At 38.4% G+C, this 18283-nt stretch overlaps 1 protein-coding gene across 16 annotated transcripts in view; it reads right to left on the bottom strand.

The window, feature by feature from the left end:
• The window catches only part of dgkza (diacylglycerol kinase, zeta a), a 218608-nt gene that overhangs the window by 43197 nt on the left and 157128 nt on the right, over positions 1 to 18283 (bottom strand). For all 16 annotated transcript variants that reach the window (XM_051922702.1, XM_051922705.1, XM_051922694.1 and 13 more), the window contains one exon: positions 16839 to 16950. In XM_051922702.1, the coding sequence (XP_051778662.1) occupies positions 16839 to 16950 (112 nt within the window). The remainder of the gene's footprint in view (positions 1 to 16838; positions 16951 to 18283) is intronic.

Genomic DNA, 18283 nt, shown 5'->3' with positions numbered 1-18283 from the left:
CAAAGGAACCAGCAGTTCTACATCAGGCTTGTCTCCATTTCCACCTGTGTCTATTTATATCCGTCACTATTTGGGAAGGAAACTGGAAAGAAAGTGAAGAACTGAAAATCACTTTTCCATTTTAGGCTTCAAATCACTTGGATGATACATGTATCATTAGAAAGGAAAAAAAATCTATGATTTAAGAATTAACTGACATGGCAGAGTTAAAACACTAAAAAGCCATGCAATTAAATAAGATCTGTTATTGGGGAGGATTGGGCTTCTAATTAAGCAATCGAGTTGGAACAAAAACCTGCAGCCACTGCAGCTCTCCAGGACTGGAGTTGACAAACCCCTGGTCTATAGCAAGTGCAGCTGGGTGATAGTGATAATTCTACCACTGTGACAGTGCAAACTCATTGTGGTATAAGGTATTATAACTAGGGTAAACTGACATGTTGAAAATGGCCAATAACATATTAAATGAAAAATGTAATGTGTGTCTACCTTCAAACTGTTTTCCTGTTAATTACCAAAAAAATAAACAAAAAAATCAAGCAGCCTAAAAATTAACAATTTTAAAATTTCAACCCTAGGAAACATTTTTGAGGGCGACTTAAAAAATACACATGGGTCCTATTGGACTATTGATTTTTTTGGCTTAAAAAATAAATGTGTGTTGTCATATGCACTTAAATCATTTATGGATAAAATTGATTGTAAGTGGCTACTTAAGCAATATTTATTGGAGTACCTCCACGTAAGAGAATGGCTTCTACAGTAAAAGACCACAAGACTGTAAACTAATAAGATTCATTGACTGATGCTGTAGATATAGTGCTTGTGGTTGGAAACATTTGAGAACAGTGCACCAGATGTTTAAATTAGAAGTTCAAATACAGATCAGTTATATCTGTATCTCTTACAGACGTTTTCTTCAAGCAAAAGTGTCAAAAGGTATGATACTTTTGAGACAAGATAATCCAGTTTTCTTAAGTCATGTTTAAATGCTAGTCTAACCCCTTTTACAGTGGGACAAAAAAGTATTTAGTCAGCCACCAATTGTGCAAGTTCTCCCACTTAAAAAAGATGAGAGAGGCCTGTAATTTTCATCATAGGTATACCTCAACTATGAGAGACAAAATGAGAAAAAAAAATCCAAAAAATCACATTTTCTGATGTTTAAAGAATTTATTTGTATAAAACATCTTTCCTTCAGAACATGATCAAGTCTTAGGGAAAAATGTTCTTTAATAATTATAAAATATAAAGGAGACAATTTCTTTCAAGGATAAAATGCTGCTGGTATGTGTGTGCGTCAGCTGACTTATCAAATAGGATCTAAATGTGAAGGTGCAAATTTGTTAAGGACATTGTTTTAAATGCTTTCCATGAGCTGTTAGGTGTTTGAAGTGGGAGTGATATGGTAGCGCAGTGTTCAAACTTGCATATTCTCTGCATGGAGTAAAACAAATGTAAGGAAAAGTGTGTAAACGCTTTAAATAGTAGATGCTAAATAATAATAATAAAACTTGAGTAAGTATAATGTGTATAAAGACAGTTTAATTAAGTTTGAGTATGTTGTGAAATGTGAAAGAGATCTCTGTGACTGAAGTGCATTTGAAGGAATTTAAGTGAGGTTGGCAATATGTGTGGTTAAAAACAATGTTTGAAAATATGTAGTTTTGTTTGAAATAATGAGGCAATTCATAAAGGTGTGCATAAATATATATGTTTTGAATTTAAACTTGAAAATGAATATGATTAGGTCCAATGAAACATTTCCGGATTTAGTATAAATGTGTGTGCCTTTTTCCTTTTGAGTACTGTCCATACTCAAATGGATGAAAGTTCTTTTAGCAAGTTTAAATTAAATTTAAAGTAAGAAAAAATCTCAAAGATAGCAAGAAAGCTAGTGATGAGCATTGGCTTCCAGTCTAGGTAGTGTTCTATACTAAGATATGCTGTGCAAAAGGGGGGTTAACTAACAAAAAGGTAGACTGTGCTTTTTCTACAGATCAGCACACTGGAGAAGCTGCAAGAAGCATCTCGGGATATCAACGGAAAAGCGCTGCATAAATAACTAGTCTTAACAGGAGGTTATATGTGAAAAAAATCAATATTATTAAGCATACCTAGTGCTGGGCGGTATGACCAAAATTCTATATCACGGTATTTTTCAAAATTATACCAGTTTCATGATATTCAGTGGTATTTTTTTCCCATGTGGATGTTAACCACATTTTCCACTGCAATTACTGCAGTAGACTGGCTAAGAATAACCTATTCCACTGTCATGAGAATTGTACATTGTACAAAAAAACATTTTAATGTATTAATACAGTTTTGCATGGCCCCATAAAGTGATAGTTTTCAAGGGGGTGGCACTAATGAAGAGAAGGAATCACATTGCATGACAGTTGCAGTCAAAATACAGAACCTTTTAATTGAACAAATTTTGCAAACAACCTAAACTATAATTTTGACAACATATTTTCAACCATCCAAAGAGGCATTTAGACTTTGTAAAATATCCAGAGGTACTTGTCAAAAGTTGTATTGCACTGAATATTTTTTGTAAACCAACTACACTTTCTGTTAATGTTAACAATCTCTGTCCACTGACACGTTAGCTATATGGATTGTAATGGCATTGGTTATCTCAATCCACCGCTTGCTTTTTTTGTCATAGGCAGAACCTCTAGCATACGGGTCTACAAGTGACGTCTGACTCGAGTCTCCTCTAGCTTTTTCAGTTTTACCCGAGGACGTGGAGGGTGCCAATCTTAGTTCCATACATTCATGGTACTCCAAAGCATGTTTGTGGCTAAGGTGGTGCAGCAAATTGCTTCTGTTGCTGCCCCCAGTGACAACTTTAGCTCGACAGCATTTGCAGTAAGTAGTTGTTTGGTCCACATCCGACCTTTTAAAACCAAAGTATCTCCAGACAACAGACACGGCTCCTTTATTCAGCAAAAATTCTTCTGTGTCATCATGTTCAACTTTATAGTCTGCTACAGCTTCAGTTTCGGAATGTTCTCTGTCCATTTTCACCGCTCAATACCTCCACTAACATATGTACTCCATTGCATGCGTGTTTAGTGGTGTAGCAGTGAAAAAGGTCCCCCCTTAAACAGTTTCCTGCTGTGCCACATTCCAAACATTGTTTAGGCTATTTAAACCAATGTTGCGGTATAAGAAAAATCCATATCATACAAAAATAAAAAACGGTTTTTGGTATGAACCGGTTATACCTCCCAGCACTAAGCATACCTAAATTTTATATACATATCAAAATATTTTCTTTAAAGCACTGTATGCAATGGTGTGATGCACTAACTACCATGAGAGCATTTTTAAATACAAAATTGATTTTAAATTATAAGGCATTTGATACAGTGTGAGATGTTGATTTCTTTTCCCATCACTCCTTGTTCACAAGTAATTTGAATATCTTAAATCTGAAGTAGAATGTTAATATTTGAATGACTACATACAGTAGCTGATAATAGCTTTATTTTCTATGATTTGATGGTCTAATTAAACATTCTGTCACTTTTTAAACTCTGAAGCCATAGGTAGAAATGTATGTGTCAATTTAATTATTAAAATATTAGCTTAAAGAAAAATAGCTGGGAATGTAGAAACTGTTCAGCTTTTAAGATTAAAAGTTGAGAGGTAATAATAGATGTATTTTAAGATAGATGAAACTTTTGAAAATAACTTGTCAGCCTTATTAGAAGTGAAATATGAATTTCTTTTCAAAATAATGTAAATCCCAAGACTGCACATAATTGAACAATATTCTGTAATTACAGCAATTGGGAAAAGGAATGTGGAGATTAACTATTTAGTTTATTTTGATCTCATTTCTAATGATAATTAGGAATTTACTAGTCTAGACTGTGAATTTTGTCTTTGACTTTTTGCTTGCTATGCTGGCTGAGAGATGTTCTCTGGAGGACACTGGCATTATATTACATTCATTATGAAAAGGGGATCTAGAATGCCTGTCTAGGCTCCAGTTCAAGACTGGAATAAGAAAGGAAAGTAAATACTTTAAAAAATTTTCTTCAGGAACCTCCACACCACTCTACTTTCTATTTTCTTTTGTTTGGTTTGCCACTCATGGACATATTTGCATTCTCTATAGGAGAACTATAACATTTTGCTCTTACCAAGTTGTAATATTTAACTGGACTGGATTCAGAGGTTTTCACTGACCACCGATACCTTCTCACTCCATATTCCCTCTAAGGGGGGAAAGGTTGATATATTTAGTTTGCAACGCTATTTTCATAACAGCAAAGGTTATGTGCCAATAGTTTGAATATTTTGAGATAACTGAATGCTTTTCCTTTGGTATGTATATATAAAGACTGACTTTATTTTATATTGTGGTGATTTATTTCTTATGATGAATACACTGGCCAAACTAGATGCAACTATATACAATTATTTTTTTTTATTGAGGTATCTATTTTTAATATGGAACAAAACTTTTAAGTCTTTGCGCCTGCAGTAAAAGCATTTTTTCCTATCATGTTGTTTATGACAGCACTTGAATTTGAACCAGGAGACTGAGCTGTGTCAAAGGTCTGCAGACAAAAAAATCAAAACTCCATGGGGAAATAAGCCATACAGAGACGGAATCATGCCAAGGACCAGGCCATCGACCCACTGACTACTGGACCACATACTCATAAATTCCAGTCCAAGGGATCATCACGGGTTCCTGCTTCTAACTACTCAACTGTGCAGGTGACCATTGATGCTGAACGAGGGGCTAGAATAGTTGAGGGCAGCCTGCATGACATCCAGACGAGGGCCTCATTCATTAGACCAAGATTTACAGATATTGATATCCTTTGCTTTGGGGTATTGGACCTGATTGACACTTTTACTGTGCAGGGTTCTATGTTCTCTGCCAGAGCCCACTTTAACTCTCCTTGACTTGCCTTACAATTCGTCCACTTGTTTGCAATTTTATGACAGTTGTTGACCAAGTACAATATCTGAATTCTTCTTACCCTAGGAGTCGGAACCAGAATTTAATCTATTTTTCTGCAGCAACATCTTTCAAGGAAAGATCTGAACCATGGATAATTATCTGCAAGCAGAGCAAGGCAAACAAATTCCTTTTCATAAGCAATATGTATTTATTGAATATTTATAACCATTTTATTAATGGAAATACTGGACAATTATTTTAACCAATATAGCAATTGGGATAATATAATTGAACAAGTTTAGAAAATGTGATTAGCATAACTTGGTCAGAACTTAGAGTAAAGGCAATTTATAAGAGTAAATATTTTTGGATAGCTGTTTTTAACAAGACTGTTGATACTTGCTGGAAAAAAAATACTTTGCTGTATGTTTGTATGTAATTTGGACTGTTAATCATGATTTAATACATGATTATTAGCACTTGCAGCATTGCCAGTAAATTCAGTCCAATACTAAGCTTTCTTAGTTATTGATTTTAATAACAGAATGGATAATACAAAGTTAACATAAAGGGACAGGTGAAGATATACTTTAAACTAGAAGACTTGAACAAGCAAAATGCACCATTTGTTTGATAACTATTGTTTTTCATGAAGAATGTGAATTTTATTGTATAATAGTAATTGATACAGAAGGATGGAACAAATTTTAATATTAATGTATTAGGAACTTTGCATTAGGATTAGATACAACATTAGGAAGCAAACTGTGCGATAATGGGTTTTAAGGTTTAAACATGCTACATTAGAAAAGGGCATAGTACAAACCTCTAAAGTTTGTAGAACATGGTATAAGGGAAATGAGGTTTGTGGGATTGTGCTAATAGTGCTTTTAGGAACCGGGGTAATTTAGGGCTATGTAGACGGAAATAGTTGGTGGCAATACAGGACAAATAATATATTATGGCGTCTTGGGCCTAGGTAATATAGAAGATAGCAAAACAAAGTAATAATTTGGCACAACAGAGATGGAGTGTCTTATGCATGGAGTGGCGAGTATGCAGTTTGTGAAATTGGAAAGCCCAGCAGGTGGCAGAAGGCTTCAACACCAAGAAGCAGCTTTGCAATTTTTGACATGAGCCAGTGGCTTGCGTTAATGAAAGTAGTGCTGACATCTTCTGAAAGTTGGACTGACACCTACCTTCAGCAAGATAGCTGTCTTTATGTAGCAAAGGTGATAATCTAATTTAAGGCCACAGCAGGATGTAAATTGGGGCAACTTTGTGGATGACAGTATGGTTATTTGTATGAGGACTCTCTCTCTGGTTATTGTTGTATGCATCACTGGCAACATAAACTAGACACATTTTCAATTTTTCAGGTAAATACTTGTGCTGTCTGTGTTGCCACCAACGATAATAAATGATCTGACCATTGATAGAAAATATAGGACTAGGTACACTTCTGTGAACTGAGATTATTTATGTTTGTTGGATAAGAAGGAAATCAAATAGTTGTTGATAATGTTTTATCATAGTACTTAGATGTTATGGGGTTATGGGACATAAATATGAGATTTAAAGGGGAAAGCATGTAATGCCAGTATACTCTGAATAAAAAGGATTATGATACATGTTATTGTTTGACTTGTTTCTATGTTCAGTTATTAATATTATTAGTTATTATTGATTTATTATTAGCACTTATTTATTTTTGTGTTATCTTAGGTATTAATGATTTGCACTGATTTCTGTTATACCCCAAATTCAGCTAGCCGGGAATCTTTTCTTTTTAGCTTCTAAGGGGGGACATATTTATTTAATACACATGTATTAAACAGATTAAGAATAGAATTACAGTAGGAAACTGGTCCTTACAGTTTTAGTGGGACTTTAAGGAGTCCAAAAGGGGGGAGTGTGGAAGTATAATTTTAGGGTAACAGGGCATTCACCTTAAAGAAATAGCATAAAGGATTAATACAGTTTGGAAATCAGATAAAGGTCAAGTGAACAACAAAATGTACTGAAATAGGACTAACAGATGAGTAAAAGGTCAGCAGATGGATAGTTGTTACATGTACAGAAATTTCAGGGGTAGTGGCTCAACTGAAAGGTATAAGAAGAACCAGAATATAATATAATAGACTTTGCCGAGGAGTAATTAAAAGATACAATGAACAGCTTTTCTGCTGCCTGATAACTGATTTGTCCTGTTAAGGGATGTTTCTTTCTTTAATAAGATGTTAAATTTCTACCACATTGGTGTCACAGGTGTTTATGATGATTCAGATGTGTTCCATTGGTTCATTAGTGCAGCAGTAAGATATCTGGGCTTGGTTCTATTTACAGACTACTTCTGGAGTCTGTATATGCCACTGTTCAACATGAAGATAACAGCTGTGCCACTGAAAATCAAAGAAGCCATTATGAGGCTGAAAAACAAGGATAGAAATATCAGACATATCAGTAAAACCTTAGAATTACCTAAATCAACTGTTTGGAGTATCATTAGGAAGAATGAATGCACTGGTGAGCTCAGTAATCACAAAGGGACTGATAGGCCAAACAAGTCCTTCGCTGCTGATGACAGAAGAATCCTCACTATGAAAAAGTCTCAAACAACAGTCTGATAGATCAAAAACAGTCTTCAGGAGGCAGATGTGTATTTTCAGAGACTACTATCCACAAAAAACTTCTGGAGCAGAAATACAAATTCCACACTGTCAGATGCAAACCTCTACTTAGCCACAAAAACAGGATGGCCAGATTACAGTTTGCCAAAAAGTATTTAAAAAGAGCCTGCATAATTCTGGAAAAAGGTCTTGTGAAAGGTTAACCTGTATCAGAGTGAAGGCCAAGAGCAAAGTGTAAAGATAAAAAGGAATTTCTCAAGATCCAAAACATACCACCTCATCTGTTAAACGTAGTGGGGGTGCTATGGTTGGGGCACGCATGGCTGCCACAGGTATTGGCACAATTATCTTCATTAATGATGTAGCTGCTGATGGCATTTGCTCATTGAATTCTGAGGTGTACAGAAACATCTTATCTGCTCAAGTTCCAGTAAATGCTTCTAAACCCATTGGATGGAGCTTGAACCTACAACAAGATAATCATCCCAAACATACTGCTAAGGCAACACAGGTGTTTTTCAAAGCTAAAAAAATGGAAAAATCATGAATGGTTAAGCCAGTCTCCCAATTTAAATCCAACTGAGCATGCCTTCCATTTGCAGTTGTGAAACATTAAGGGGACAAGTACAGAATTTAGCAGAAGCTGAAGATGGCTGCATTAAAATTTTGGCAGATCATCACCAGAGAAGATACTAAGCACCCAGTGATGTCTATGAATCACAGACTTCAAGTAGTCATTGCATGCAAGAAATATGCAGCAAAGTTCTAAATATAACTGTTTTAATACACCTACCACTGTTGTGTCCCAAACAGTATGGTGCCCTAAAATAGGGAGACCATGTATAAAAAGTGCTGTTATTTCTACATCCATCCATCCATCCATTTTCCAACCCGCTGAATCCGAACACAGGGTCACAGGGGTCTGCTGGAGCCAATCCCTGCCAACAAAGGACACAAGGCAGGAACCAATCCCGGGCAGGGTGCCAACCCACCGCAGTATTTCTACATTGTGTGACCAAAATGTATGCAAATACTGTACCTTTAAATTAAAGTCTGCAATGCGAACTTTAATCATGTCTGAATTGCTTGATTTGTAATTAAAAACTGTGAAGCAGAGGGATAAATCAAGGAAAAATGTGTCTTTGCCCTGAACATTATGAAGGGCACTGTATTAAACCCCAATTTCATATTGATGTTTTTAAAGCCTTCTGCTAGTTTCATGGCTTAAAGTGGTATTAAAACACAAATTAGTATGGTTACTTTATAATGATCCTTAATTTCCTTCAGCTGTGATGCATAAATAAACCCCATCCAAGAATGTGTTCAAGGTAAGTTGCAATTATGGTTAAGACTAAGGATCTTTCACAAAAGCTCAGAGAAGAAATTATTTCATTGACCCTGATGGACATTGGGTATAAGAAGATTTCATTAAAATGAAGCATCATAAGAGACACCATTTGGAGCATTATAAGGAGGTTAAAAATTATGACACAGGTGCAAACCTGCCTGACCATGGGAGAAAGCACAAAGTTTCATCAAGAGCCCCTAGCACCTTAATCAGTTTACCTAAGAAAACACCCTGTGTTACTACAAGAACATCTATAGGATGACCTAATGACAAACAATAAACAAACAAATAAGGCTTTCAGGGCGGCACGGTGGCGCAGTGGTAGCGCTGCTGCCTCGCAGTTAGGAGACCCGGGTTCGCTTCCCGGGTCCTCCCTGCGTGGAGTTTGCATGTTCTCCCCGTGTCTGCGTGGGTTTCCTCCGAGCGCTCCGGTTTCCTCCCACAGTCCAAAGACATGCAGGTTAGGTGGACTGGCGATTCTAAATTGGCCCTAGTGTGTGCTTGGTGTGTTTGTGTGTGTCCTGTGGTGGGTTGGCACCCTGCCCAGGATTGGTTCCTGCCTTGTGCCCTGTGTTGGCTGGGATTGGCTCCAGCAGACCCCCGTGACCCTGTGTTCGGATTCAGCGGGTTGGAAAATGGATGGATGGATGGATAAGGCTTTCATGACCACATTCTGAGATGTATTCCATTTCTGACATGCCAGGAGGAATTTGGATTGACCTGCAGAGTTTTGGAACACAGTTTTATGGACTGACGAAACATGGACCTGCGATATGCAATATGTCTTGCATGAGAAGAGCCAGACTTATAACTAGAAGCATACCTTCCCAACAAGCACACTTGTAAAGTAGGGTATTACAAACCTCTTGGAGAACTTTTTTTTTTACTGCAGACTTTGGCTATCTTAAGTTCCTGTCACACTTCACTATTTTTCCAGCAATTTTAAATTACCAGGCAGTCACAATGCACACCCATGACCATTAATCATGTAATTTGACATCCCCCTGAGACTTTGTTCAACCAGTCAGCGACTCAGCTCGAAAAAATCAACAGGTTTGATTTTGTTTTAGGTCGTAGAGGCAGACTCTGTGTCGTCAAGTTCTGACAACCACTGAGAATTTACCCAGATGTATAAAGCATGCAATGAGGCCACAAGGAAAAGGGGTTTAGGGGGTTATTGGTGGAACACATGTTATGGACCTCAAAAGCAGAAAATGTGTAGTCTCTCTGAAGTCTTGTATTTTATCTACCATATTGAAATAAAAAAAGAAAGAAAAAGGAATTGACATTGCAGGTATACTTGGAAAGCATTAACATAATGCTGGTGCAGTCAGGCAGCATGTTATAGGCTGACAGAAAAAGGGGCAAGCTTGTTGTAAGAGCCAGTCTTACAAAGGTAAAACTTAGAGTTAAAGTCATATTAGTGTTTGCTTAATTTCAATAGAATATAAATTTCTTTCATAATCATAGACAATGTGTCTTTTCCTCCTTTAAGTTACAGTGATGTTTAGAATAGGTCCCAGTACACAGGGACTTAAAAGACCCATTTTCAGCATAGAAATGGGATAGACATGCAGTTTTCTGACCGTTTTGAAATGGTTCAGAAACGTTTTGAAGTGATTTGTAATGATTAGAAATGTTAACAAGATTTATATGCTTTGAACAAAACTTCTCTTAAACAAGAACTTTTCTAATTTTGCTATTTAAATTTTTTGTTTGAACTGTTTTTGTTTGAATTTTAACTAAAACTTTTAAAAATGAAAATATTTTGTCTGTGGAATCATTTTCAGGATTTTGTTGAATCCCATTTTTTATGCTAGAACTGCTGAACTTTGGTAATTTTGGGAAAACGCAGCTACACTTGTAATACTTTGGAAATGTGAAACTATGCTAGAAAGTTGTCAAAGAGTTGTGTAGTTTGCCATCATCTGCAATTTTTTATCATTTAACCTGACATCCACAGGCGACAAGATCAGCAAATACAGCTGTCAGGTTTGATATCCCCTCTAACTAGAAGTCATGTAATGTAACACCAGCTTTACTTGCTTCTGTCTCTGTAAGTAATTCTAGAGTTACTTGATAATATTGAAATTGGGGATCTGTAGAAGTCTTTCCATCTATTACAGTATTCACTGCTCCTCTTGACCACAGATAGTGTTTTATGATTTTGGCAATGTGTTTGGGATCACTGTCATACTGCAGAATGATGTTGGGACTGATAAGATGCTTCCCTGATGCATTACATGACTAAAAATCTGCCTGTACTTTTTAGCAGTTGGAGGCCATCAATTTTAATCGAATCACCATTGCCTTTTTTGGGAAATGCAGCTACAAACCTTCAGGAAACCTCAAATATGCTTCACTGTTGCCTGCATGCGTTCATTTATGTATTGTTTTCCAACCCTTCAACAGTCAAACTGCCTTCTGTGAAAGCTAAACATTTCAAATTTTGTCAATACAGAGCACTTGCTGCCATTTTTCTGTACACCAATCCTTTTGTTTTCGTGTGTAGGCAAGTTATTTGGCTTCCTTTCCACCTTGAAGGAATGGCTTTTTGGTTGAAACACGTCAATGAAGTCAACTTCTTAAACGGCTTCTTCCTAGTGTAGATTAGAGTACCACAGCCCCAATGGTTTCTGCTATGTTCTAAGCTGATAAAGGTTTCACAGTCACCTTCTGATGTCAAAGGGAAGTAAGCTTGATGTGCTTCTTGTTTGCTACAACACAGTTTCCATGTCCAACTAATGCATTACCAGTCTGTTTATGTTTCTGAAGAAGAGTTTGGACAGCACATCTGGAAACACCTGTCTGCTGTAAAATCTGTTTGAAAGTGTGAATTTCAAACTAGTCAATCTAAGGCTCTCTCAGGATCTCACATTCAGGATGAAGTACAGATCTTAAACAGCTTTCAGTCTCATTCTCTTAGGCCAGGTTTATACTTCATGCAACGTGATGTATGCTCCAGCGGACGCTCCTGCTACACAAGCGTTTTACTGTTTATACTTGCGCGCGTACTTTATGTAAATCTGGAAGAATCCACCAGGTGGCAGTGCGAGATATTATCACTGTGAGAACAGGTTCAGCTTCGCTGTGTTGTGAATTGCCTGGAACACCCATTAAATTCCGATGACACCTTACCGCAATATCTCTGAAAAGGATGTTTAATGATTACTTCCATCAATCTAGGGATGTGTCCATTCCAGCAAGCATTGGGCACGAGACAGAAACAATCCCTAGACGGGGCATCAGCTTATCACAAGGTGAATAGAAGCACTCACATATACTAGCATCATTTTAGTGTCACCAAATCTGCATATCTTTGGAAGGAAACTGGATCACACCGTGGAAACCAAGCAGGAAAACATGCAAACTCCAGGCAGGGAATACCAGCGACATGACTCCTTGCAAGACAGCAGCGAGACCGCTCCGCCACCGTGTCACCCCCATGTGTGTAATTATTAACAGTATTCATTATTTAAATGAAATTAACAATTTGTCTGTAAAATGTAACATACATACTTTAATGCATTTCATCATGAAAGTGATATCAAGTATAAATCTAAGGATTCTAAATGTGCAGAGAGTTGGAATATCATACATTTAATGTGTTCTGCGTGGTGATCTATTGCTGTTTGCAGGCCAGGAGGAAACTCCAGAAAAAAAGACGGCACAAAAGATGGTATGTGAGACCTTTAAAATGCATTGTATCATTACGATGGGGAATATGCAACGCTTGAATATAAAAGCATCATGAACGCACCTGTATGTCGGCATTTTGCTTCACCACATCGAACCATTCATCAAACATCAAAGCGCACACATCGATCCCGTAGGATCCTCAAAGCAGCTTTCTGTCACATGTAGATAGTAAACAGAGACTCTGACGTCACTTTCCAAGTTTTATCACACTGCACACCCCCAACTTTTTGTTGGTATTGCAACTCGGCACGTGTCGCCTTCATTTCTGAGGACCTGTTCAGAGGACGCGTCAAATGAATGCTGGGAACGACTGGCAGCCATGATGCGTACACGTACGCATTCTGAGCGTGAAGTATAAACAAGCCCTAGTGAGGCTCTCTCTGGATCTCACATTCAGGATGAAGTACAGATCTTAAACAGCTTTCAGTCTCATTCTCTTACTAATAAATATTTTGTTGCATTGATAACAGTTACAGCTTTTACTGTTCACTGTTTGCTCATTCTTTTTCATTAAATCAACCTAGAAATAAAATCTCCAGCTTATCTTGATATAAAATAAATCTAAATTAAACCAGTTTGTCCTGCTCACAACAGTAAAGGAACACATTCTTGATCTTGCATTGAAATGTCATTTCCATGGAAAATTTACCTTATTTAAGTGTCCTGGGTCATTACATTTGAATGCAACAAATGGCCTTTGCGACTCCATTTTTGACTCGGATGAAACCTGCCACATGAATTACGCCTACATTTTGGGATGTGAATTACACTTATCTTTCTGAGATCAGAAATATTTTTTCTGTTTTTTGTTCTTTTTTTCCTTGAGTTATATATAGGCACTTTTCTTTGTTGTGGACAGGGAAAAAAATTACAATTATAATATAGTTTGTTTATGAGCTGGAATATCGTTTGTAAAATATGGAAAGGTTGCATAAGATGTTTTACTTTAAGATGAGGAAGGGAAAGATGGAAAATATGGTTCTAGAGGCAGAGTTAACTACTGGGTAAGTGCTAGCTCCACATTAACAGATGTACCCATCTCTAATTTTGCAACAAATCCATAAGTATTATGTACATAACTGAATACACTATAATATGAATATTCTGAGTTATTGAACATTTTGGCTCCAGTACATAGGAGATCTGTGTAATTCTAATATTCTTATCTGCTTTGTGAAAATATTAAACCACGGTAAGTCGTAGACAGTTGATTCAGGTTTTGTCACAAACTAAATCTCCCTAGCTAATAGATTCAGACATCTCCATCTACATTCACACAGCATGAGCTGTAACGCAAATCAAAAATGAGTGTCATTTTGTATCCAGATGCCATATGATCCTTGACTCACACAAGTAATTCAAGGCTATCAATGCAGTTCCCATATGAATGATGCACGATGATGTTTTTATATCATATTGTAAAGCCGGAGAAGATGGTGACTTGTACAACATATAGGTCAGGTCAGGTCAAGAAGTATGCATTGGTACAGTGTGTTGCTACACCTACAGCATGACCATCTGTCTGCTACAGACAGGTGTTACATGGGTGTCCCCTTAGCCTGGTCCAGCTGCTTGGGTCCTCAACAATGAGGATCATGTAAGCTGGATCACTCTCAGGGAATTGGGCCACATGGCCATAGTGCTGTAACTGATGCTCCTCTCACACATTCCCTCACACACAGATAATGTGCCTCATTTGGGAATCCGTGAGCAACCGCTTGTTCAACACAAAGTTAAACTAGCACTACCCATGGATTCTCCGAAGAACCACAGCACTGTTGCAGTTAAGTCTACATCTCAGGTCACTGGATAGTGTCAATGTCTCAAAACCATATAGCAAAACAGGGAGCACCAGGACTCTAAAAATTTGGACCGCTATCCTTTTGTATAGATATTGGGAGTGCCACACAACCTTTTCTAGTGACCTCATGACACCCCATGGTCATAGGAAGAGACACCAGAGACACAAATGTTGATGCAGAGGTAAGTAAATCTCTTGTCAAGGTTGACTCTCTCTCTGCAGACAGACATACTACAGATTGCTGTGCCCAAGAGGTCATTAAAGGCCTGGATCTTGGTTTTTATCCAGGCCACTCGCAAGCCCAGACAGTCAAGACTCCTTGCTCAGTCTCTCAAGAGCCCCGATCGGAGCTTCCATTGACTCAGCAAAGATCATAGCATTGTTGGAAAAGTCAAGATCAGTGAATCTTTCTTCACCAACTGATGCCCCAGAGCTGCTGGACACCACGACCCTACCCAATACCCAGTTTGTGTAAGCACTGAACAGAGTAAGAGCATGAACATACTCCTGATGAACCCCAGAATCTACTGGGAAAAATACTCACAGTACAAGTATACAGGCTGGACATGATATCCAGCAACTTTGGGGAGATGATGCGTAGTCTCAGGATGTCCCACAGGGCAGCTTGATCAACTGAGTTGAACGCCTTACGAAAATCAACACAGGCTACAAAGAAACTTTGCTGATAAATGTGTTTGCGCTCCATGAGAACCCTCAGTGCCAGGATGCGGTCGATGGTAGACTTCTTAGGTGTAAAACCAGACTGCTCCAGTCGCTGGTAGGTGATGAACAAATGATCACAGATCCTGCTGAGGATGACCCTAGCAAGAACCTTTCCTGGCACCGAGAGCAGTGTGATCCCCCTATAGTTGCCACAATCCAGGCGATCACCCTTCCCTTTCCATACAGGGATGACAAGCCCCATTTTCCAGTCATTTGGGATGATACAAAGATTGCTTGCAACACAAGGAGGACAGCTTTACCACCAGCCTGGAGAACTTCACCCTGGATACCACAGGTCCCTGAAGCCTATCCTACCCTCAAGCTGGTTCACAACCTGAGCGTTCTAAGTGAGACTTGGAGTTTAACAGCTAATTGGAGGATCAGCCTCAAGAACTCGAGATCCAGAGATGTCAGAACATCTTAACTGGAGGATCAGCTTTAAACAGATGCTAAAAGTAGCCAGCCCAGTGGGTCATAATTGCCACCTTTCTGTCACCTGCCCTGACTTCAACTCAGATGTGCTTCGATTCTTCTGTAAGCAGGATGTGGGTCACTAGACCATTCCTTTAACAAGCACTTCCTTATCTGCTCTCAGAGCCCTCACATCTGTTCTTCTCAGTTCCCGGTATAGAGCAGAGTTGCAATCAAGCTCTATGCTGCAACTCCTCTTAATGATATCCAGGGTGCCCTGTGAGATGAAACACCTCCTTCTTGGAACACTGGTAAAACAACTCTCAGCAACCTTCAGGGTCTTGTCACAGAAGCCCTCCCAGATCACTTTAGGATCAGCAGTTGCAAACAAGTCTGCAAGTTTCTCACACAAACTTGTGTGCAAACTCATTAGAAACAGCCTGATCTTAGACCCTGGCAAGGTCCAGCCTCGTTCCTCTAGTAGGTGGTAGCCTACTGGAACTAAGCTGGATCTTCAGAGTAGCATCAAGAAGTCTGTGCTCAGAACTCATGAACTTAGCAATTCTGTAGACCCTGCAGTTTATATAATATACTGTAAATCCACTTAAAAATTGCTGATACAATGAAGTTTTTAATATAATTAGCTCTCCACTAATTTCCTTACTGTATATTTGAAATAAGCATTTCAAAGGCAGCTTAAGGACAATACAACCTAAAATCAGTTAAAAGAACCTAAAAATAGTATCTTACCCATGAATGGCTAAAATAAATTTAGTTGTGAATGATATTCAATTAAACTTAAATTCATTTCCTTTTAATATAAGGACATAATCTTTTTCTCATGTGTAACGTATTACATAAAGATTGCTAACTGTTATCTAGGATGGTATAATAGGTTTAACAATCAGATGTCTTCTCTTTATTTTTTCTCTTCAAGATATGCCTAATGAAGACTCGAACCATTGGTCTGTGTTTTTATTTTTCCACATTAACTTAATTTTTACCTATGGTTCAGTTTTGCAAACAAATGCACGCTGATGCAATCTTGATTAAACTCTACTAGAAACAGATGGGAATAGAAAAGTGACTAACCAACCCAAAAAAAAACCAAAAAAAAACCCCCAAAAACTATGGGTACCAATGTTAACTAAATCATTTTATCAAAGTAAGGACAAAAATGATCAGCCTATGTTCAGCCGGAATCTTTCTAAATAGTACTAAGAATGAAGGTGAATAATATTAAGGATGTAGGCAGAGTGACTCAATAGGAAAGGAATGTGAAAAATAACTCACCAGAGATGTCTTGGTGAAACCAATCACTTCAATGCATCCATCATCATGACGCTGTGGCTCAAAGTCATGGTGTTCACTTGGGTTTCCCCAAGGCATTGTGCCAGCACAATACCTACACAGAGAGACAAACTTCAAGTAGATAGTTTGCATTTCAATTAACCAAAAACCCATTAGGATTCAAAAGGAAAGTGACATTTTAACATGCTTGTCCCTCTCACCAAATACTTTTTCAAGTCACTATCCAACTGCATGTTACCAGTATTATATTGTGATATTTACAAAAGCAGAGGAATTTTCTTCTTTTTCTTTCAGCTGCTCCTGTTAGGGGTTGCCACAGCGGATCAACTTGTTCCATATCTATCTGTCCTCTGCATCTTGTTCTGTCACACCCATCACCTGCATGTCCTCTCTCACCACATCCATAAACCTTCGCTTAGGCCTTCCTCTTTTCCTCTTCCCTGGCAGCTCTATCCTTAGCATCCTTCTCCCAATATACCCAGCATCTCTCCTCTGCACATGTCCAAACCAATGCAATCTCGCCTCTCTGACTTTGTCTCCCAACCGTCCAACTTGAGCTGACCCTCGAATGTACTCATTTCTAATCCTATCCATCCTCGTCACACCCAGTGCAAATCTTAGCCTCTTTAACTCTGCTACCTCCAGCTCTGTCTCCTGCTTTCTGGTCAGTACCACCGTCTCCAACCCATATAACATAGCTGGTCTCACTACCGTCATGTAGACCTTCCCTTTCACTCTTGCTGATACCCATCTGTCACAAATTACTCCTGACACTCTTCTCCACCCATTCCACCCTGCCTGCACTCTTTTTCACCTCTCTTCCACAATCCCCATTTCTCTGTACTGTTGATCCCAAGTATTTAAACTCATCCACCTTCGCCAACTCTACTCCCTGCATCCTCACCATTCCACTGACCTCCCTCTCATTTACACACATGTATTCTGTCTTGTTCCTACTGACCTTCATTCCTCTCCTCTCTAGAGCATATCTCCACTTCTCCAGGGTCTCCTCAACCTGCTCCCTACTCTCGCTACAGATCACAATGTCATCAGCAAACATCATAATCCACGGGGACTCCTGTCTAATCTCGTCTGTCAACCTGTCCATCACCATTGCAAATAAGAAATGGCTCAGAGCTGATCCCTGATGTAATCCCACCTCCAACTTGAATGCATTCGTCACTCCTACCGCAGACCTCACCACTGTTACACTTCCATCGTATATATCCTGTACAACTCTTACGTACTTCTCTGCCACTCCCAACTTCCTCATACAATACCACAGCTCCTCTCGAGGCACCCTGTCATATGCTTTCTCCAGGTCCACAAAGACGCAATGCTACTTCTTCTGGCCTTCTCTAAACTTCTCCATCACCATCCTCAGAGCAAACATTGCATCTGTGGTGCTCTTTCTTGGCATGAAACCA

Source organism: Erpetoichthys calabaricus, chromosome 2 (assembly GCF_900747795.2).
Source record: "Erpetoichthys calabaricus chromosome 2, fErpCal1.3, whole genome shotgun sequence".
NCBI classification, from domain to species: Eukaryota; Metazoa; Chordata; class Cladistia; order Polypteriformes; family Polypteridae; genus Erpetoichthys; species Erpetoichthys calabaricus.
The sequence above is the reverse complement of the archived record's forward strand: the minus strand, read 5'-3'. Positions and strand labels throughout refer to the sequence as shown.